The sequence below is a fragment of the Apium graveolens genome, chromosome 6 (genome assembly GCF_009905375.1).
Source record: "Apium graveolens cultivar Ventura chromosome 6, ASM990537v1, whole genome shotgun sequence".
Classification (NCBI taxonomy): domain Eukaryota; kingdom Viridiplantae; phylum Streptophyta; class Magnoliopsida; order Apiales; family Apiaceae; genus Apium; species Apium graveolens.
Window position 1 is genome coordinate 263,158,289 of NC_133652.1, and position 22,439 is coordinate 263,180,727.

At 38.4% G+C, this 22,439-nt stretch overlaps 1 protein-coding gene across 1 annotated transcript; it reads right to left on the reverse strand.

Moving 5' to 3' along the window:
• Positions 1 to 7,734: 7,734 nt before the first annotated feature.
• Positions 7,735 to 8,802, reverse strand: LOC141665975 (peptidyl-prolyl cis-trans isomerase CYP19-2-like). The gene is made up of 2 exons (XM_074471962.1): positions 8,433 to 8,802; positions 7,735 to 8,387 (listed from the first exon to the last, which is right to left on the reverse strand). The coding sequence occupies exons 1-2, from the start codon at positions 8,800 to 8,802 to the stop codon at positions 7,735 to 7,737; spliced, it is 1,023 nt and encodes a 340-aa protein (XP_074328063.1).
• Positions 8,803 to 22,439: the final 13,637 nt, after the last annotated feature.

Below are 22,439 nucleotides of genomic sequence, written 5' to 3' on the forward strand. Positions count from 1 at the left end.
CCTTGCAAGGTTTTAACGAGGCAGTAAATCTTTGAGATACTCACATTTGACAATCAAGGGGAAGTGTTATAATAATGATTGTCAAATCTTACTAAGAAAGACTCACAATACTTACTAAGGAAGACTCGTGATACTTATCAAGAAAGACTTAATTTAATATTGGAAGCTTGTCATGAAAAACAAGATTTTGTTAACCTGACTAAGAAAACTTACCTATTAAGTTATCTTAGTATAGTTGATAAAGCTCTACTATAAATAGAAGTTTCGCCTATTCATTTGTACTTGAACAATCACAGAAGAAGTAATAATACTTTTGATATCTCTCTCTTTCCTTCTCCATTTCTTACTCTACATTTTATAGTTTATTTATAACACATATGACATGCTCACCAGATTATATCATAAAAATGTATGCAAATTATATAGATTCATAATCGAATCAGAGAGGTGGCATACATGTAATGGTATTAATCTTGAACTGATCTCAACCATAAAATTTACACCAGATAACTCATTGTACAATGTTGTTATAGCTTCAACTGAAGAGAACATATCAAAACGTGGAATTTTACATCTAAATCACATTTATGATGTATGTATGAAACGTTTTCTTATTTTGTTAGAGCAATGGTTGGCACCCATCAAAGGGTGTCAACTGTTATACCCAAAATTGTTATAAATGTTGTTCAAGTCAAAATCAGATAGAGTAAACAAAATTGAGATATGTATGCTAAAAATTAAGAAGAAGACAAGTCAAGTTTCCTTTTTGCTAAAATAATAGGCGCGCCCCTTTAAATAGGGGAGGGTGCGCCCTGATTTTATGAAAAACTGTTGGTTAAATGCCTGAAGATGTTGGAGGCGCTCCCTCATGTGAAAAGGAAGGCGCGCCCTGTTGTTGGAAGGGAGATTTTGATTAGTTCTCCAGGGGTTGACCCCTCACCTATGGAAGGTCTTAGGGCGCGCCCTAGGAAGAACGATGGTTTGGATGAGGTTTCAACATGGTTACTTGGACAAATTTTGTGGATGATTCAAGGAAGATGGAGATTATTATTACTAACGTATTTGCTGCAGGTACTCTATTGAAGAACTTCTTCCTATAATGCAACCACAGAAAGGCGGTGTCTGTGGTCATAGACCTCCAGGGGTATGCCTGAACGGAAGGCCTCCTCTTGTAGTTTATGAGTATCCTCATTAGGGATGTGAGGTAAATTCTGGTGTGTGCTCTGGGAGCTCTGTCTCTGTAGTCAATGGGTGTCCTCGTTGGGAGATTTTGGAGTATCCTGCACTTTGCACCCAAAAGCTTGGGATCACTTGTCTTGTAATCTGGTAGGGGCTCCTTATCCAGGGGACAAGGATGCGTCCAATATTTGGGGTGAACCACGGCTATACGTGCGTCCACGGATTAGAAAAACAGCTGGTAGCGGATGATTATCCTTAGTCAGGGAGATGCCTTATTCATGCTGTCTCGAAGCCGCGGACAAGCCATGGAGACAATTGCTTTTGTAATGCCATAAAACTTCCACACTGTTTTTCGATAAACTGGAGCAACTTTGGTAGCAGTAAAACCCGTAGACGATGATGCTTACAAACAAAGACGTTGGTTGACAATCAGCGCACAGCTTACTTCCATAACCTTTCGATACGTGAAAGGTGCATGACATAATCCAAATTCCCCCAGAATTTGCTGAGGTATCTTTGAATATTGTATCAGGACATGAGGACTAAATTCATGGCCTTAGTTTGATGCTTATAACTCCTTTGTTGCATCTTTCAGTATTAAACCTTCTATAATTTTTGTTTTTCTATGAAATAAACACGGTTTATTACAAATTATCCGTTGCTCAATGTTTCTCCAAATTATATATATAATTTCTCCACGAAATAAACATAGCCTAAAAGTTGCATTTAACAATGCTCAGTTTAAAAGGACTATTCTCTTACATAATTTCTTTCTAGTAAACTGATGTTGAAAAGGGCATTCATCAACCGCAAACTTAAGGTAACTGATGTATAAATATGCAAGACATCAGTTGAAATTTACAGCCGATGTCTTTTGTAATATATCTAGTAGTGAAATTGATTTGAAGCTCAAGAATGTTTGCGTGCCCTCTTTTAATCCCCTACTATCAGAAAAGTTGGCGTAGTGATGCCATCGATTAACAGAATACTTAAGAAGGTCAATAAGATGAAATCAAGTTAAAATTACGTTGTCAAACTTGTGAAGTATGCTTATTTCATGCACAAGCTGATTAAAGAAACAGACTAATATTTGTCATGAGTGACATAGCTGTATGAGAGATACAGATAAGTGTTGGTTTATTAATCTAAACTAGCTGTTATTTCCATTACTATTATTAGTAATTTGTTTGATTTGGTTCTTCACGTGATTTAGGGAGTTTAGTAGAACAGTTGGAAATAAGCGTTAAGCAGTAGTTATATTTTAGGAAGCTGGGTGCTAATTTCTAGCCACTCTTCTCTGCATAATTTTATATATATATGTATTGCAATTTCCCTAGTTGATAAATAAGAACAGAGGTTCTGCAGCAACTTTGTTTTCTTCGTTTCATATACACATACACCTATATCTATATATCGTAAAGTTAACCAATATTGTGGTATCAGAGCAAGGTGATTACGGTGGATGCCAAAGTATATGCCTAAGTCCAATTCGATGGGAAACGATAAAACAAAGGATGGAGCAATTGGGTTGACATATCCCATGTTAACCAGGAGTAACTATGCATCATGGGCGATTAAGATGCGGGTCTATATGCAAGCCCATGGAGTGTGGAAAGCGATAGAAAAAGATGACCCCAAGACGGTGGTGGATGACCGTACAGACAAGATTGCACTGGCGGCTGTGTATCAGGGGATTCCAGAGGATATTCTGTTATCAATCGCTGAAAAGAAGACTGCGAAGGATGCCTGGGAGGCCGTTAAAACTATGTGTTTGGGAGCCGATCGTGTAAAAACAGCAAAAATTCAAACCCTTAAGGCTGAGTTTGATGCGTTGAGTATGAAAGAATCGGAACCGCTTGATGATTTTTATATGAAAATAAATAGTTTGGTGACAAATATAAGAGCCTTGGGCGAAGAGGTGAATGAAGAGTATATTGTGAAAAAATTGTTGCGTGCAGTTCCTACTAAGTTTCTACAGATAGCCTCTACAATCGAACAATTTGGAGACTTGAAATCGATGACTGTTGAGGAGACGATAGGCTCATTGAAGGCTCACGAAGAGCGTCTGAGAGGATCAGGAGAACAGAGTGGTGGACAATTATTGTTGACTGAAGAAGAATGGTCTAAGAAAGAAAAGGAAGATGGCAAGTTATTATTGACTCGAGAAGAATGGCTTAAGCGAACTGGCAGGGGAGAAGCCTCATCTGGATCAAAACCTCGCAGGGATTTTGGACGCGGGGGTCGTGATAGAGGAAGACTGAGGTGTTACAATTGTCAGGGTTTTGGTCACTTTGCTGCAGAGTGTAAGAAGCCAAGGCGAGAGAGAGAAAATAAGGGGGAAGTGAATATGACCTAGATGCAGGACGATGAACCAGCACTGCTAATGATGGAACGAGTCGAGGATGAGCAAAAAGTGATGCTGATTAATGAGGAGCAGGTAGTGCCAAAACTGAAACAAGATGCTAAGGCAATCCAAGGAAGATCGAATCTATGGTACCTAGACAACGGTGCTAGTAACCACATGACGGGACAATTATCCAAGTTCAAAGAGATAGATGAGAATGTGAAGGGAAAAGTAAAATTTGGAGATGGATCTACGGTACTAATCGAAGGGAAAGGAACCATCAGTTTAAAATGTAAAAATGGGGAGGAGAAGTTATTGAAAGATGTCTATTATATTCCTCTATTGTGCAATAACATCATTAGCTTGGGGCAACTGGCGGAGGATGGAAATAAAGTCATAATGAATGGCGTACATTTATGGGTCTATGACAAGGATGGAAGACTGGTTATGAAGGTAAGAAAGTCTTTTAATCGTCTGTATAAGATTATCATAGAAAATGGAATTTCAGAGTGTCTACTGTCGAAAAGTGATGAAGAGGCTTGGCTTTGGCATGCACGACTTGGGCATGTCAATTTCAATGCCATGAATTTGATGAGTACTACTAAAATGGTAAATGGTATGCCCGAAATTAAACTGCAAAATGATGTGTGCACCGGTTGTTTAATGTCAAAACAAACGAGGAAATCTTTTCCAGGACAAGCGAGCTATAGTGCAGGCAGGGTATTAGAACTTGTTCACGGTGATTTGTGTGGACCGATTTCTCCAGCGACATCTGGTGGGAATAGGTATTTGTTCTTGCTGGTGGATGACTATAGTCGAGTAATGTGGGGCTATTTATTGAAAAACAAGGATGAGGCATTTGAGGCGTTCAAAAAATTTCGAGCACAAGTTGAAAACGGGGATGAGCGGAAGGTAAAAACATTTCGAACTGATAGGGGAGGTGAATTTATGTCTAAACAGTTCATTAATTATTGTGAAAACGAGGGTATAACGAGACACTTTACTGCACCATACTCGCCCCAGCAAAATGGTGTAGTCGAGAGGAGAAATAGAACAGTTCTTGAAATGGCTCGGAGTTTTCTAAAGGAGAAGCAGCTACCTCTAACACTTTGGGGAGAAGCTATACGACATTCTATTTACGTGCTGAATCGGTTGCCAACAAGAGCTGTAACAGGTACAACACCTTATGAAGCATGGTCAGGAATTAAACCGGACATAGGGCATATTAAGATCTTTGGTTGCTTAGCGCATATGAAGCTTCCTTCCGTGCACACAACAAAGCTAGATGATCGAAGCAAGTTGGTAATTAATTTAGGCAAGGAGCCTGGGTCAAAAGCATACAGGTTATATGATCCTGAGCAACGCACGGTTCATATAAGTCGTGATGTGGTATTTGAAGAAAATAAATCGTGGCAGTGGGAGAATGACATGGAGCGGAACGAGGGATCTCGAGATACTTTTGTTGTGATGGGGCTAACTACAGATCCTGAAGAAGAACACCATGTGGGTGAGCAGTCACCTAATTCATTTTCTGAAGAATCTGAAGAATCGAGTTCTGCAGATGCTGAGTCTATACACACGTCTTCAAGTTCTGCAGATAATGAGTTTATACACACGCCTTCTCCGGTATCTGCGAATTCGATAAATAACGGGGAGGACACGGAAAGTGGGCCAAGGCGTTACAGACCACTGAACGAAATCTATGATGAAACCCAAGAGATCGATATGGATGAGCTCATGCTAGCAGGAGTAGAGGAGCCTACAAATTACTCAAAGGCTGCTACTGAACATAATTGGAGAGAGGCTATGAGAGGTGAAATCGAGGCTGTAGAGAAAAATAAAACCTGGAAATTGACTGAACTCCCACCTGGACAGAAGGCTATTGGCCTGAAATGGGTTTTCAAAACTAAGAGAGACACTAGTGGAAATATTATCAAATACAAAGCTCGGATCGTAGCAAAGGGTTATGTACAGAAGCAAGGGAGAGACTTCGATGAAAATTTCGCTCCTGTGACACGCTTAGAGACGGTAAGAATCCTGTTGGCATTAGTTGCAAAGTATGGTTGGGAGGTACATCACTTGGATGTTAAATCGGCATTTCTCAATGGCGAAATAGCTGAGGAGGTTTACGTTGTGCAGCCGGAAGGATTTGTCAAGAAAGGCCAGGAACATCTTGTTTACAAACTGTTTAAGGCACTCTACGGATTGCGCCAAGCACCACGTGCTTGGTACTCAAATCTAAGTAAATATCTAGAGGAACTAGATTTTGTGAGATGCCCCTACGAGCATGCTGTTTATACAAAACGGAAGGGCAGTGATGTCTTAGTGATCACTATTTATGTTGATGACCTCTTGGTTACAGGGACAGACCTCGCAGGCATAGAAGAATTTAAAAATCAGATGAGTGAAAGGTTCGAGATGAGTAATTTGGGTAAGTTATCGTACTATCTAGGACTAGAAGTAAAACAAGGAGAGAGTGCAATCCGATTAAAACAAGCAGCCTATGCAAAGAAAATATTAGACAGAGCTGGTATGTGGAATTGTAATGTGGTTAAATTCCCTATGGACCCAAAAGAAAGTATTGGCAAAGATGAAGGCGGAAAATGGGTTGACACCACTCGGTTTAAGAGTATGATCGGAGGTCTTCGATACTTAGTTCACACGAGGCCAGATATAGCTTACTCCGTTGGTATTGTAAGTCGATACATGGAGAAACCGACTGTTAAGCATGAACTAGCAGCAAAACGGATCCTCCGTTATGTCAGAGGTACCTTAAATTATGGCTTGGTTTATGTAAAGGGTAGTGGCAGTGAACTGTTGACTGGGTATTCTGATAGTGATCTTGCTGGCCATGTTGATGATCGTCGAAGCATAGGAGGTATGGTGTTCTACTTGGATGAAGGACTAGTAACGTGGGCATCACAGAAACAGAGAAGTGTAGCCTTATCATCATGCGAGGCTGAGTTTATGGCGGCTACTGCAGCAGCTTGCCAGGCCATATGGTTGAGGAAAATGGTGAGTCAGGTAACAGGTAAGTACATCGAACCAGTGGTGATATATATAGACAACAAATCTGCGATTGATTTAGCCAAAAACCTGGTGTTCCACGGACGCAGCAAACACATCGATATTCGTTATCATTTCATAAGAGAATGTGTTGAGAACGGTGATATAGTGGTTAAGCACGTGAACACAGATTTGCAGCGAGCCGATATACTGACAAAGGCGCTACCCACAGCAAGGTTTGAAAAAATGAGGCAGTTACTTGGTGTTCGAGATCTTCAGACAGTGGTTTAGATTAAAGGGGAGAATGTTGGTTTATTAATCTAAACTAGCTGTTATTTCCATTACTATTATTAGTAATTTGTTTGATTTGGTTCTTCACGTGATTTAGGGAGTTTAGTAGAACAGTTGGAAATAAGCGTTAAGCAGTAGTTATATTTTAGGAAGCTGGGTGCTAATTTCTAGCCACTCTTCTCTGCATAATTTTATATATATATGTATTGCAACTGCCCTAGTTGATAAATAAGAACAGAGGTTCTGCAGCAACTTTGTTTTCTTCGTTTCATATACACATACACCTATATCTATATATCGTAAAGTTAACCAATAATAAGTTGAAAAAAACTCTATAGGTATAGCATATATAGTATATTCAGTTAATTAAGTAATTAAAAGTTAAATCTATTGTCTTTCTACAATAATAAAAAGTTGCTAACATAACTGGGAATCCGACATTCGCCATATATGGCCCTAACAACATCTATACCTTGAACAACTTGTCCAAACACAACCTATTTTTTGTTCAACCAATCTGTCTTTGTTGCATTATATGTAGCAGTAGAAATGCAATTCATTAGCTTCTATTCCACTATTTAGAATTGACAAATTCCAGGCCCTTCAGTTCCAGTATAATTTTTTACATAATATTACAAGAGTCTTCTATAAGGTACAGTGAATAATTTACAAGTAGATATACCTGGATAATAGGCGATCCTGCCTTCACTTTTTTTAACTCTGCTACAACTGATTTATAATGCTAAAACAATATGTTGCATATTATTTATTAATTCAAGTTACATCATATTAGCTAGTAAGCATAGCACTTATTAGTGCTCACGGAGTAAAGAAACACAAAAACAAGAAGAAAAAAATTATAATTAAAGACCATCCTCTCAGGGCATAAATATATGTGTGGGAGTTTAGATGGTCTAATAGGGCTCCTCTTCGTCAATAGTCTCTTCAGGATAATCAAACTTAATCTGACCACAATCAATGATTGTTACGGGCATAGTAGTTGTTCCATCAGGCAATCCAACATTCTCCATTGCCTTGACAACATCCATGCCTTGCACAACTTCTCCAAACACAACATGTTTTCCATCCAACCAGTCTGTCTTTGTTGTACAAATGAAAAACTGCGATCCGTTAGCTCCGTTTCCAGTATTCACCATAGAAAAAACTCCAGGTCCAGTGTGCTTTTTCTCGAAATCCTCAGAAAGGAACTTGTCAGCCCCGGTAATAGGCTCTCCTCCACTTCCATCCATAAGAGTAAAATCTCCCCCATGGCACATGACTCCAGGGATTATATGTTGGAAAGTGGTGCCCTTGTAGTGCAAGGTTTTGCCTGATGTCTTGCCAATAGCCTTGCCACCAGTGCAAAGTGCACGGAAATTGTCAACCGTTTTTGGAGCCGTGTCATCAAAAAGTTTCATTATGATACGACCAGATTTGGTACCACCTATTGCTATATCAAAGAAAACCTCCTTCTCGTCAGACACCTTTGTAATGATCTGCCCACAATCTGCGATGATTGCTGCTTTAGATGTAGTAATATTCCTCATAGTATTCAACACATCTATGCCTGTCACAACTTATCCAAAAACAGTGTAATCTTTTTGGTAGTTACTTGGGCTTACATTTGGAGAAATTATGAACTGTGATCCGATCCCTTTTCCTCCGTTGAACATTGACAAAGAACCAAGTTGGTGAATTTTCACTTGATTCTCATTATTGAAGTTGGTACCATAGATAGACTCCCCTTTGCCTCCTTTATAAATATCGCCTTCTATAATACTGCTTGTACCCACCTCCACCTGAATATCAGAACCCTTGTAATGCAAGGGCTTACCTTGACGTCCAATCCCCTTCTCGCCAGTGCAGAGTGCACGAAAATTTTCGGCTGTAATGGGACATATGTCTGCATATAGCTCCATCTCGATGCGACCCAACATCTCACCGTTGAAGGTGATATCGAAAAAAACCATGGGGTTTTCCATGGATGTAATATGGGGTTGTAATTGTTGAATTTAATCTCAAAGTTTATTTAATATTGGAAGTATTTTGTTTATTTGATTTAGTCCGTTATTTCAGCATAATGTTAGGAATCAGAATAAGTCAATAGTAGTTGCTTTTGTTTAGGAGTACTCCTCATATCGTGTGCTAAGTTTTAGCTGGTAATTTTCCTGCTTGTATGTATTTAAAATAGCAGTAACTCTTTCTAAAAATAAGATAAGCCAATACAACGTTTCTGGCATTTCTTTCTTGTCCATTTAATCAAATCAGTTTACATTGTTAAAGAACAAGAAGTGGTATCAGAGCAAAGGAGGTCTTGGCTGACGTATAACACCAAAGATGGAGGTGAACAAAGCTAAAGGAGGAGGATCGTACGGTTTAAGCTACCCAATGCTGGCAAGGAGTAACTACACGGCTTGGGCGCTTAAGATGAAGGTCATGATGCAAGCCCAGGGAGTATGGTCTGCTATCGAGCTAAGTGATCCCAAAGTAACTGTTGAGGAGAAGGCTGACAAGGCAGATAAGGCAGCACTAGCAAAGGCTGACAAGGTAGCACTGGCGATGATTTACCAGGGAATACCTGAAGACGTACTGCTCTCCATTGCCAACAAGAAGACAGCAAAGGAATCATGGGATATGATTAAGACGCTATGCCAAGGGGCAGACAGAGCTAAGAAGGCTCGAATTCAGACTTTGAAATCTGAATTCGAAATGTTAAGCATGAATGATAATGAACAAATTGAGGACTTTCACCTGAGAATGAACGGATTGGTTACAAATATTCGGGCTTTAGGAGAAGTGATGGAAGAATCGTATGTCGTCAAAAAACTGCTCCGTGCAGTCCCAGCAAAATTCGTGCAAATAACCTCCACATTGGAGCAATTTGGCGATATGGAAACAATGACAGTAGAGGAGGCTGTTGGGTCGCTCAAAGCGCATGAAGAACGGGTCAAGGGAAAGACAGACACCAAAGAACAACAGCTTATGCTAACGGAGGAAGAATGGATGAGACGAGAAGGGGATGAGAAGAAACTGCTGCTCACACGTGAAGAGTGGATGAAACGAAGGAGTGGTGACGAGAGGGCTATGAAACAGAGAGGTCGTGGGAAATTCGATAAAAGCACCATCAAATGCTATAATTGCAATGTTTATGGTCATTTTGCCTCAGAGTGCAGGAAGCCAAGGAAACCCAGAGGAACACAAGAAGTGGAGGCTAACATGGCTATCATGACTGACGACGAACCAGCCTTACTTCTTGCTAAACATGATAAATCAAAGTTGTTACTGAACGAAGATAAAGTGTACTCACACCAATTGCCAAGGAATGGAGACGGAGCAAGTAAATCAAACATTTGGTACCTTGACAATGGTGCGAGCAACCATATGACGGGTGCAAGAAACAAATTCACTGAACTTGATGAGAGCATTGCTGGCCAAGTTCGATTTGGAGATGGCTCAGTGGTGGAAATAAAGGGAAAAGGAACTGTTCAGATGCTGTACAAAAATGGAGAAGAAAAGACATTGCGAGAGGTATACTACATTCCATGTCTACAAAATAATATTATATCTTTGGGTCAACTATCTGAAACAGGAAATAGAGTGGAGTTAAAGGGTGAATTTCTAAGAGTTTTCGATGACCAAGAACGACTGATGATGAAGGTAAAGCGATCTCCCAATTGCCTTTACAAAATTATCATCGACACAAACAAACATGAATGCATGATGACCAAGGCAGAAGAGATTTCAAAACTCTGGCACGCTCGTCTCGGGCACGTCAATTACCAGGCTATGGCCCTCATGTCGAAATTCCAGATGGTTGAAGGGATGCCAAAGACTCTAAATTTGAGTCAAGTATGTGATGGATGTCTCATGGGAAAACAGACTAGAAAGGCGTTCCCTCACAAGGCTAAGTTCAGTACAACCAAGGTTCTCGAGCTTATACATGGTGACTTGTGCGGTCCGATCTCTCCAACAACTAACTCTGGGTACAGATACTTCTTTCTTTTGGTGGACGACTTTAGCAGATATATGTGGGTCTATTTTCTTTGAAGTAAAGACGAGGCTTTTCAGACTTTTAAAAATTTTAGAGCTTTGGTGGATGATGGGCCTGGGAAAAGGATCAAGATATTTCGAACCGACAGAGGAGGCGAATTCAACTCTAGTGATTTTAGAGAATATTGCGAGGGAGCTGGAATTCAGAGAAATTACACGACACCCTACACACCCCAACAAAACGGGGTTGTAGAACGTCGAAACAGAATCGTTGTAGAGATGACTAGAAGCAGCCTGAAAGAAATGCAATTACCAACCAAACTATGGGCCGAAGGAGTTAGAAATGCAGTATACATCCTCAACAGACACCCTACACAAGCATTGACAAATCAGACTCCGTATGAGGCATGGGGAAACAAGAAACCAGAGGTGAGTCACATGCGTGTTTTTGGTTGCTTGGCACATATGAAAACGCCAAGTGTTCATAACACAAAACTTGACGATCGAAGTAAAAGAATGGTCAACTTGGGATGTGAACCAGGAACGAAAGGATATAGGTTATATGATCCAGTGGAGAACAGGATTCAGGTCAGCCGCGACGTGATTTTCGAAGAAACGAAGCAATGGCCTTGGAGCTCACTCACAGAAGGAGAAAACACACAGGAAACACTTATTTTTCCAAGTATGTTTGAAACGAGTGAAGGTGTAACTCCAGACGACCATGAAACCATAGAGTCTGAAGACTTCAATCATAGCTCAGAACCTGACAGTTGTAGTGAAAGCAGTGATCAAAGTGGAACATGTATGCCAATTCAGACTCCAAGTTCACAGTCCCAAACACATACATCAAGTTCTTCGTTTCAGTCCTCTACGGATAGAATTGATCGGGAAAACTACGATGACAGCTCGACTCCAAAGAAATTTAAATCAGTCAGAGAGATATACCAAGCTTTGGATGAAGAGGAATTGCATCTTATGGGAATAGATGAGCCAGCTAACTACACACAGGCTGTAACAGATGCTAAGTGGAGGGCTGCAATGACACAGGAGATAAGCTCCATCGAAGCAAATGAGACATGGAGACTCACAGAGCTACCACCCGATCAGAAAATTATAGGCCTAAAGTGGGTTTATAAACTGAAGAAAGATGCAAACGGACAAATAGTGAAGTACAAGGCTCGTCTTGTAGCGAAGGGGTACGTACAAGAACATGGGATCGACTTTGATGAGGTTTATGCGCCTGTTACTCGAATAGAGACTGTAAGATTACTATTGGCTTTGGCAGCTAAGGAGCAGTGGGAAGTGCATCACCTTGATGTCAAGACAGCGTTTTTAAATGGCGATATAAAGGAAGATGTGTACGTTGCTCAACCTGAAGGATTTGAAAGAAAGGGGCAGGAACACTTGGTGTATAAGTTGGCGAAAGCTCTGTACGGTCTTCGCCAAGCACCACGTGCTTGGTATGCAAAATTGAATTCTTGTCTCTTGGAACTGGGATTTGTTCGTTACCCATACGAGCATGCTGTGTATACCAGGAAGAAAGGTGCAGAAAAACTAGTGGTTGCAGTGTATGTGGACGACTTATTAATCACAGGTACGAGCAGTGATGTTATTGAGGTTTTTAAATCATAGATGAAGGCAAGGTTCGAGATGAGTGACTTGGGCAAACTAAGCTATTATCTGGGAATCGAGGTTGTGCAAGGAGAGGGATTTATCGAGTTGAAGCAGGGAGGATACGCACGCAAAATTCTCGAGAAAGCTGGCATGGCAGATTGTAACCCAACAAAGTACCCGATGGATCCAAAGGAACAGCTTAGTCGTGATGAGCCTGGAAAGTTAGTTGATGCGACTAACTATAAAAGCATGGTGGGAGGGCTTCGGTATCTGGTTCATACTCGACCAGATATAGCCTATTCCGTGGGAGTAGTGAGCCGTTACATGGAAAAACCCACGAAGAAACACTTAGATGCTGTGAAGAGGATTCTTAGGTACATAAAGGGGACTATACAGTACGGTTTGGTGTATTCAAAGGACAGTGGCAACAACATTTTAACTGGCTTCTCAGACAGTGACTTGGGTGGTCAAGTGGATGATAGGAAAAGTACAGGAGGCATGATCTTTTACTTGAATGAGAGTGCTATCACTTGGGTGTCACAAAAACAGAAGTGTGTTGCACTTTCTTCATGTGAGGCCGAGTTCATGGCTGCCACGGCAGCTGCTTGCCAAGGTATATGGCTCAGAAACATTCTTAGTCGAATAACATCTGAAGCAGTTGGTCCAGTGGTCTTATACATTGACAATCGAAGTGCTATAGACTTGGAAAAGAATCCCATGTTTCATGGGAGAAGCAAACATATCGATATACGCTTCCACTTTATAAGGGAATGTGTAGAACGAGGTGAAGTGGTTTTGAAGCATGTCTGTAGCAGTGATCAAAGAGCAGATATTCTGACAAAAGGAATGGCCACCATCAGGTTCGAGAAAATGAGACGATTGCTGGGTGTCAAGAACTTAGGAAGACAACTTTGAGATTAAGGGGGAGAATGTTGAATTTAATCTCAAAGTTTATTTAATATTGGAAGTATTTTGTTTATTTGATTTAGTCTGTTATTTCAGCATAATGTTAGGAATCAGAATAAGTCAATAGTAGTTGCTTTTGTTTAGGAGTACTCCTCATATCGTGTGCTAAGTTTTAGCTGGTAATTTCCCTGCTTGTATGTATTTAAAATAGCAGTAACTCTTTCTAAAAATAAGATAAGCCAATACAACGTTTCTGGCATTTCTTTCTTGTCCATTTAATCAAATCAGTTTACATTGTTAAAGAACAAGAGTAATATGAGGTTTATATACCTAAATCAGAAGGATTGAACAAGCAAGAAGAAAATAGGTACTGTACTGCACTACTGCTATGCAATGAGAGCTTGAATATGTTATATGTGCATGACAGTAAACATGCAGACAAATATATAGAGGTAGTTAAAGCAATCTCATGCCATTAAAATGGTCAAACCGCGCGAGAGAATGAACGATAGATCTTGTTATCAATATAATACTGTTTGTATTTAGGTAGGGGTTGAGTTCATTTAATCAAACATTGATGTATTAGCCTCTGCGATGATCCTATTTGTTATATTTTTAATCTCAAGTGTTAGGTAGGAAATTTTGTCAACAGTTAACAAAATAGAACAAAATGATGTCAACTAATGCAAAATTATTGCTTCAAACATTATAAATATTTTTGTAAATAAATTTGTGAAACAAAATCATTTTTCAGAATTTCGGTGAGATTAGTTGCACCGCTTTCAATACACATGGACTCCGCCTGCCTATATGGCTATATATAAAATCCAAGTTCGTAGCCAGAAATTGTTACAACCGATATTCCATTTAATTTTTAAATAATTATTTTATAATTGTAATTGAGTCATTTATAAAATTTTATGAATATATGTTTGTGTGACTAGATAGATGCATAATAATTGTGTTAAATTATTTAAGAATTTAGAAGGCAAGAAATATATTATATGCTATTTTGTGTGATTTATAATAAAGTATATTTCTTTATTAGAGAAAAATCGGTTTAAAATATTTTTATCAATAAGTTTCAAAAGTGATCTTATAAAATTTCTAAAATTCTAAACTATTTTATGATATATACCACTCTTGTAATTTATAGAGTAATATTTTTATTTATTAAATCTATTCTTGTAATTAATTTGAGTATTAATTAGTAAATTACTCCATTGGCCATGCATGCATTCTACTCCCAATACAAAGACAAGGGAACAACTGTAATTTCCAACGCCACTAACCACTCTTCCACTAGCCAAATTACTCAATTTACCTTGCATGCAAATCTTGTTTATTAGTGGGAGAGGGGTAATTTGGTAAAAGCAAAGTCCACTCACTCTTACATGTGAATAAAAGTTAAACAAATGATCAAATACCATTTCAACACTCCAACTTACCACTCTACTTCACTCTCTTCTTCCTCCTCCCTCACCCTCTCGGCCGAAACCCCCACCTTCCCATTCCTTCCATTTTTTATCCAATTTTCCACCTTATTTTAGTGTAATTTCACTCCCTACGCTAAGTTTATTCACTTCCCAAAGATTTTATGTTGAGAAGTTGATATTCAATGGTTGCATAGTTGTGTTTTTGCTTAAATTTAAGAGAATGCATTTGATTCTTGTGAATCCAAGGTTTTCTCCATGAGATACATTACTTATGTGATAATAACATATATTTTTGTAAAGGAAACTTGATAAAAATCTTTGCATGTTACTGATCATTCTTGATATAGCTATTTCTAGTCTTGCATGTTAGTTTTATAATGAGATTTTGATGAAAAACCATGATATTTTTGCTAGTATATTCGAAAGCATGCATGTATGGTTAAACCCTTGAATTTCGAATTTCTTTGTGCATAATAGGAGTTGTTACCATGTTCTTTTGCTAAAATTAGCTAAGTTAAGTTAATGTACATGATCAGGATTGTTGGTTAAGTGTTAAAAGTCGAATTTATAAGAAATAATCTCCCTTGTTTAGTCAAAATTTTGATGAATGTTAAATTGCATTATTTTTGGTAATTTATTTTCATGAAAGTGCACTAGGGTATGAATGATCTCCACACTTGTTGAGGCATTAGTTGAGGGTATTAGTGCGGTAGGGTTTCTTTGTTAAAGGTTGAGTGCTTGATTTTAAAGTGGGAGATAAGGTGGAAGGGTTAGAGTAGGACACTTTGATTTTTCAGATTTGCACACTAGTTGTAGGTGAGTTTTGAACGGGCATTTATTAGGTCTTGGTAGGCCCGATCTACAGAGAGTTGGGACTTGATATTTATTTAAATCCAGAAACGATATATTTAAGAAAACTTACCATTTAGTGATGTGCACAAGCGGAAACGGTAAATCTGCGAAAACAGGGGACAGTTTACGTTCGGTGTAGTTTGGAGGTCATAAAGTGGTGTAATTTGTAGGCCCTCATTAGGTCTTGATTAGTACTGATACTAGGAAGTCTAGGGAAGGTTTTCAAGTCAAAATATGTTGGTTTAGAGTTAGAATCAATGGTTAAAAGTAAGTCAAAAATAGGGCAGTTTTTAAGACACCAAGCAGATTTGTGTCAACTTTGAGGATAGGCCTAGGGAGGCCTAGGTTAGACCTTGGTGTCATTCCAAGTGAATAAGTTAGATTTAGGTCTTAACCCAATTTTTCCTATTCGGCGGTTCGATCGAGTCTAGTGGGTTAGGTTTGGAAGGAAGGCCTAGAGTAGAAGAGTGTCAAAGACCCTAAGTTACATAAGGTGTCACTGAGGGGATGCAAATGAGAACGCTATAATTTAACACTTAGTTTTGTCAACCCTATGAGCGAGGCTTAGGTAGACCTTAGTGTTTACATGAATATAGAGGTCATTAGAGTGTAAGGCCATAGGTATGCCAAGAGAAATGGGATTACCAAGCTGAGGCACTTCGAGTTTTGAGACTAGTAAAGTTGCACTATGTTAGTCAATTGGCGGAGATTAGATGAGTGAGATCATTCAATACCCAATGATGCACCAAGTCTAGATAATATATTACATGTACTTAAATGTGATTATGTGCTCCAAGGTGTAATAGTGATAATATATGATAATGTGTGTTGATTTGAGGTCTTATGCGAAACAAGACACTAAATGCTACTTGGAGTCAAATTGTGCATTAGCATTAGGGTCGATTATTCTTCTAAAAGTCTTTTATAATAAGAGTTATTATTATTGTGTAGGATCAAGTGAAGATAGAAAGCTTTCCATCAAGGTCGAGTAGTGCTCCTGGTTGCTCCTAAGCCAGGTCGAGTTCTAGATAAAGCCTTCTTTAAGAAAAGTGTCCTTCCCTTGTCAAATCTATTTTTATGCAAGTATTCTGAACCTTTCTTTTTGGACAATGATAGTATGCTTGCTTAAAGATATTGATATTGTCGTCACCCAAATATATTGTTGCAAGTAACTTAATCTTAAATTGAGTTATTACAAATTTTATGACATCCCTATGATGATCGCAATTATTCCAAGTTTATTTATACACTAATAAAGATCATTTGCTGATCTACGTCTTGCCCCAACTTGACTTAACACCTATAATTTATATACCCCTGTTAGATATATTTGATAATGTCATGGCTAATATGTTTTATGTTTAGATTTCAGATCTTACTTGAACAGGATAAATCAGTACTTAACTGTTGATCAGTACTTATACTGGAAGTCAGGACTTAAGGGATATCAGTACTTATGTTATCAGGAGATAATCATCAGAAGATAGATATCAGAACTTAAGTGCTGAAGGACGATCAGATAAGGACAGTAGCTGATTAAAGGAAAGAAGATCAAGATAAATATAAGAAGAGATATGCATGAAGAAAGAATTCTGTAAAGAATGGAATACTTGGAGGAAAAGATATCTGATTGATATATTTTAGGAAGCAGAATTATATTCCATATCAATTAGCGATTATCTTGTAACTGTATAGTATATAAACACAGACGTAGGGTTTACACTATATGTGTTATCATTATTAGAGAAGATTATTCATTGTAACCCTAGCAGCTCTCGTGATATTTGTTCATCACTGAGAGGTAACAGTTCCATACTGTAACAGAGTTTATTGTTTCAATAAAGTTTGCTTTCTGTTACTTAAGTTCTTAAAGTTCGATTTGAGTGTATTATACACTGTATTCACCCCCTCTACAGTGTGTGTGTGACCTAACAATTGGTATCAGAGCTTCTCTGTTAACATACATACAGTTAAAGATCCAAACACAATCATGTCGGAAACAGAAACTTCAACTAAGCCTACCAAAACTGAGGAACCACCAAAGACACAAATTCAGAATCGGTATGAGACCATTAGAGTTCCCATACCGAGACCATCTGAATATCCCATATGGAAGGTAAGGATGACCATGTTCCTGGAAGCAACAGATCCAGAATACCTTGATAGAATCAAGGAAGGCCCTCACAAACCAACCAAACTCGCTGTTGCAGTTGCAGGTGAAGCAGCAAAGACCGTACCAAAGGAAAAGAGTGATTATACTGCTGAAGACATAGCATCAATTGCTAAGGATGCTAAGGTACGACACTTACTGCATAGTGCCATTGATAATGTGATGTCAAACAGGGTAATCAACTGCAAGACTGCTAAGGAGATATGGGATGCTCTGGAAACAAGGTGTCAGGGAACTGACACAATTAAGAAGAACAGGAAGACAATACTCACTCAAGAGTATGAACACTTTGACTCAAAGACTAATGAGTCATTGAATGATTTATATGATAGATTTGTCAAACTTTTGAATGATTTGTCATTGGTTGATAAAGAGTATGATCTTGAAGATTCAAACCTTAAGTTCCTGTTAGCTCTTCCTGAATGCTGGGATTTGAAGGCAACGACAATAAGAGACAACTACAATCTTGATGAAACAACTCTTGATGAAATCTATGGAATACTCAAGACTCATGAGCTGGAGATGGAATAAAGAAGCAAGAGGAAAGGAGGAAAGTCAAGGACAGTTGCTCTTAAGGCTGAGGAAGAACTTCCCAAAGCAGCTTCCTCAAAGAAAGACAAGGGTAAAGCTCTTTTCATAAAGTCTGATACTGAGTCATCAAGTTCTGAGAGTGATGATGACTCAGATTCTGAAAGCTTGCCTGAGACTGATGCTGATGAGGAGATGATGAAGCTGTGTGCTCTTATAGTGAAAGGAATCACAAAGATTGTATACAGGAAGTTCAGGAAGGGAAAGAAGTTTTCCAGGAAAGGCATAAGTTCTGATAAGAAGAATTTCAGAAGATCTGAAGGAAGAGGAGGAAAGTCTGACAGAGGAGATTACACCAATGTTAAATGCTATAACTGTGGTGAGAAAGGCCACATATCTCCTGATTGCAAGAAGGTAAAGGGTGACAAAGGCAAGGCTCTTGTCACAAAGCAGAAAAGCTGGACAGACACCTCAGACTCTGAAAGTGAGGAAAACTATGCATTGATGGCAAATGCTGATAAAGAAAGTGCTGAGAGCAGTTCTGAAGCTGCTGAAACAAAGGTACCTCAGACTACTTATGCTTTTCATACTGATGATATTAATGAGTTGAGAAGATATCTTAAAACCATGTTTGTTAGTTATAGAGATCAAACTTTAACATGTGAAAGATTAACTTCTGAAAACCTTGCATTTAAGAAAAGAAATGATTTCTTAGAAAAAGAGTTAGTCATGTTCCATCAAACTCAGAAGGATAGAGATGATGCTTTTTATGTTAGGGATGAAGTGCTAAAAATAAATGAATCTCTAAAAACTGAGTTAGAAAAGGAAAGAGAGATTATCAGGACTTGGACTAACTCTGGCAAAACAACTCAAAATTTGCTAAGTAGTGGAAACTGGAAAGAAGGCTTAGGTTATGGAGAAGATAAGAATGATAAAGGAACTGAAGAAATTAAGTCTGTTGATAAGCAAAAGCCAAAGTTAAAACCTGTTAAGTTTGTAACTGTAAAGTCTGAAAATGAAAAATCAGAAGTTACAAAGAAATTAACTTCTGACAAACTAAAACAGGAAAAGACAGCTGAAGTGAACATAGGCTTAATGACAAAGAAGCAGCTTAAGCATAAGCTGAAAGATGTTAAGAATGCAAACAAGGTAAAATCACCTAGAAAAAATAGGAATGGAAAGGAAGGTGTGAATAAAAGCAATAATTATAAACCTGTTCCTGATGCTTCTAGGAAAACATGTCATAACTGTGGAAGTTCTAACCATCTGGCTTCTTTTTGCAGGAAGAATAAGAATATTAACTCCTTACCTTCAAAGTCAGGAGTTAAGAGTCAGTCTGTTAGATACAAACCACAAAATCCTTGTTTTTATTGTGGTAGTTTATGGCATTCTATTTATACTTGTAAGGAATATCATAGCTTGTACTATGATTATTATCAAATAAAACCTTCTTTGAAGAAAGTTTCCATTGTTCCTTCTAGTGTAAATTCTGATTCAAAGTTTGATAGTATAAGTTCTGATAAGAAAAATGTTAACATAAACTCTGATGCTAAATCCGCTGCAAATGTTAACAAACTTAATAAGGCCAAAGGATCCAAGCAAGTCTGGGTCCTTAAAACTAATAATTAGTGGTCTTTGTGATTGCAGGGCAACAGGAAAAATATCTTAGTTCTGGACAGTGGATGTTCAGGACACATGACTGGAAATAAGGCCCTGCTATCAGACTTTGTGGAGAAAGCTGGCCCAAGTGTTTCTTATGGAGATGGCAACATTGGAAAAACATTGGGATATGGCAATATCAATCTTGGAAATGTCATAATTAAACAAGTAGCTCTAGTCTCAGGATTTAAACACAACCTACTGAGTATAAGTCAAATCTGTGACAGAGGTTATCATGTTGATTTTTTTGAAGAACACTGTGAAATTGTGAGTAAAACTAAAGGCAAAGTTGTTCTGAAAGGATACAGGCGTGGTAACATTTATGAAGCTAAGCTTTCAACAAGTACTGATGGTTCTGCAATCTGTCTGATGAGTAGAGCATCAATTGAAGAAAGCTGGAATTGGCATAAGAAACTCTCTCATTTAAATTTCAACAATATAAATGAACTGGTCAAGAAAGATCTTGTGAGAGGACTGCCAAACACAGTATTTGCTCCTGATGGTCTTTGTGATTCATGTCAGAAAGCCAAACAAAGAAAATCTTCATTCAAGAGCAAGACTGAATCATCAATTCTTGAGCCTTATCATCTACTACATGTTGATCTATTTGGTCCAGTAAATGTCATGTCTATTGCAAAGAAGAAGTATGCGTTGGTCATAGTGGATGAGTTCACCAGATACACATGGGTGTATTTCTTGCATACAAAAAGTGAAGCTGCATCAATCTTGATTGATCATGTCAGACATCTGGATAAAGTGGTCGAAGATTCAGTGAAAGTTTTAAGGAGTGATAATGGCACTGAGTTCAAGAATTTGATAATGGAAGAGTTTTGCAAAAGCCATAAAATAAAGCAGGAATTTTCTGCTCCTGGAACTCCACAGCAAAATGGAGTTGTTGAAAGGAAGAATAGAACTGTCATTGAAGCTGCACGCACAATGCTTGAAGAAGCAAAGCTTCCAACCTATTTCTGGGCTGAAGTAGTGCAGACTGCTTGTTTTACTCAAAATGCAACACTCATTAACAAGCATGGAAAAACACCATATGAGATGGTGAAGAAAAAGAAGCCAAATCTGAAATACTTTCATGTATTTGGATGCAAGTGTTTTGTTCTCAAGACTCATACTGAACAGCTATCAAAGTTTGATCTAAAAGCTGATGAAGAAATCTTTGTTGGATATCCACTTTCCACAAAAGCCTTCAGAGTCTATAATTTGAGAACAAAAGTAGTCATGGAATCTATCAACGTCTCTTTTGATGACAAGAAGATTACTGGTCTTGAAGATTTCATTGACCATGATCAGCTGAGATTTGAAAATGAAGACTCAAATTCTGATACTGAAAATTCTGAAAGTCTAAGTCCTGATACTGTAAACTCTGATGGAATAAACTCTGATGTTATTGAAACCGTGGTGACTATGCCAAGGGAAGATGTACCGATGCAGGGGGAGCATACTCAAGATCCTACCACAGCTCAAGAAACATCAGAACATACATCTGGCTCTTCAAATTCTGATTCGTCAAGTTCTGATAAGCCAAGTTCTGATAGTGCTGAAAATTTAAATATTGAAGACTCCAACTCAGAGAGCATAAGTTCAGGGGGAGCATCAGAAAATGAAAATGAAGATAGTATAGATCATGGGGGAGCATCCAGTTCTAGAGAAAACCTTCCATCTGCAAGGAAGTGGACAAAATCACATACACCTGATTTGATAATTGGAAATCCTGATGCAGGTGTCAGAACTAGAACAGGTACTTCAAATGAATGTCTTTACAATTCTTTTCTCTCTCAGACTGAGCCAAAGAAAGTGGAAGAAGCTCTTCAAGATACTGATTGGGTGCAAGCAATGCAGGAAGAGTTGAATGAATTTGAAAGAAACAAAGTCTGGACCCTAGTGCCAAGACCAAAGAATAGATCTGTTGTTGGTATAAAGTGGGTATTCAGAAACAAAACTGACAGTGATGGCATAATTACAAGGAATAAGGCAAGGCTGGTTGCAAAAGGATATTCTCAATAGGAGGGAATTGATTATGATGAAACATTTGCACCAGTTGCTAGGCTAGAAGCCATAAGGATATTCTTGGCTTATGCTGCTCACAAAAAGTTTACTGTCTTTCAAATGGATGTGAAAAGTGCTTTTCTCAATGGAGAATTGGAGGAGGAAGTATATGTTGAACAACCTCCAGGTTTTGTAGATACCAAACATCCAGATTATGTCTACAGGCTTGATAAAGCACTTTATGGACTTAAGCAAGCTCCTAGAGCATGGTATGAGACTTTAGCTCAATTTCTTCTGGAAAGTGGATTCAACAGAGGGATAATAGACAAAACACTGTTCTACCTCAACCATGGAAAGGACTTACTTCTGGTCCAGATTTATGTTGATGATATCATTTTTGGATCTACAAATGACAAACTTTGCAAAAAGTTTGCCAAACTAATGTAGTCAAGATATCAGATGAGTA

Excerpts from the sequence above, each read along its gene's own strand:
- LOC141665975 (XM_074471962.1), bottom strand. The coding sequence starts at position 8,802 with ATGGAAAACCCCATGGTTTTTTTCGATATCACCTTCAACGGTGAGATG. Across the intron at positions 8,388-8,432 it reads TTCTCCAAATGTAAGCCCAA|GCATAGATGTGTTGAATACT; the intron begins GTAACTACCAAA and ends AAGTTGTGACAG.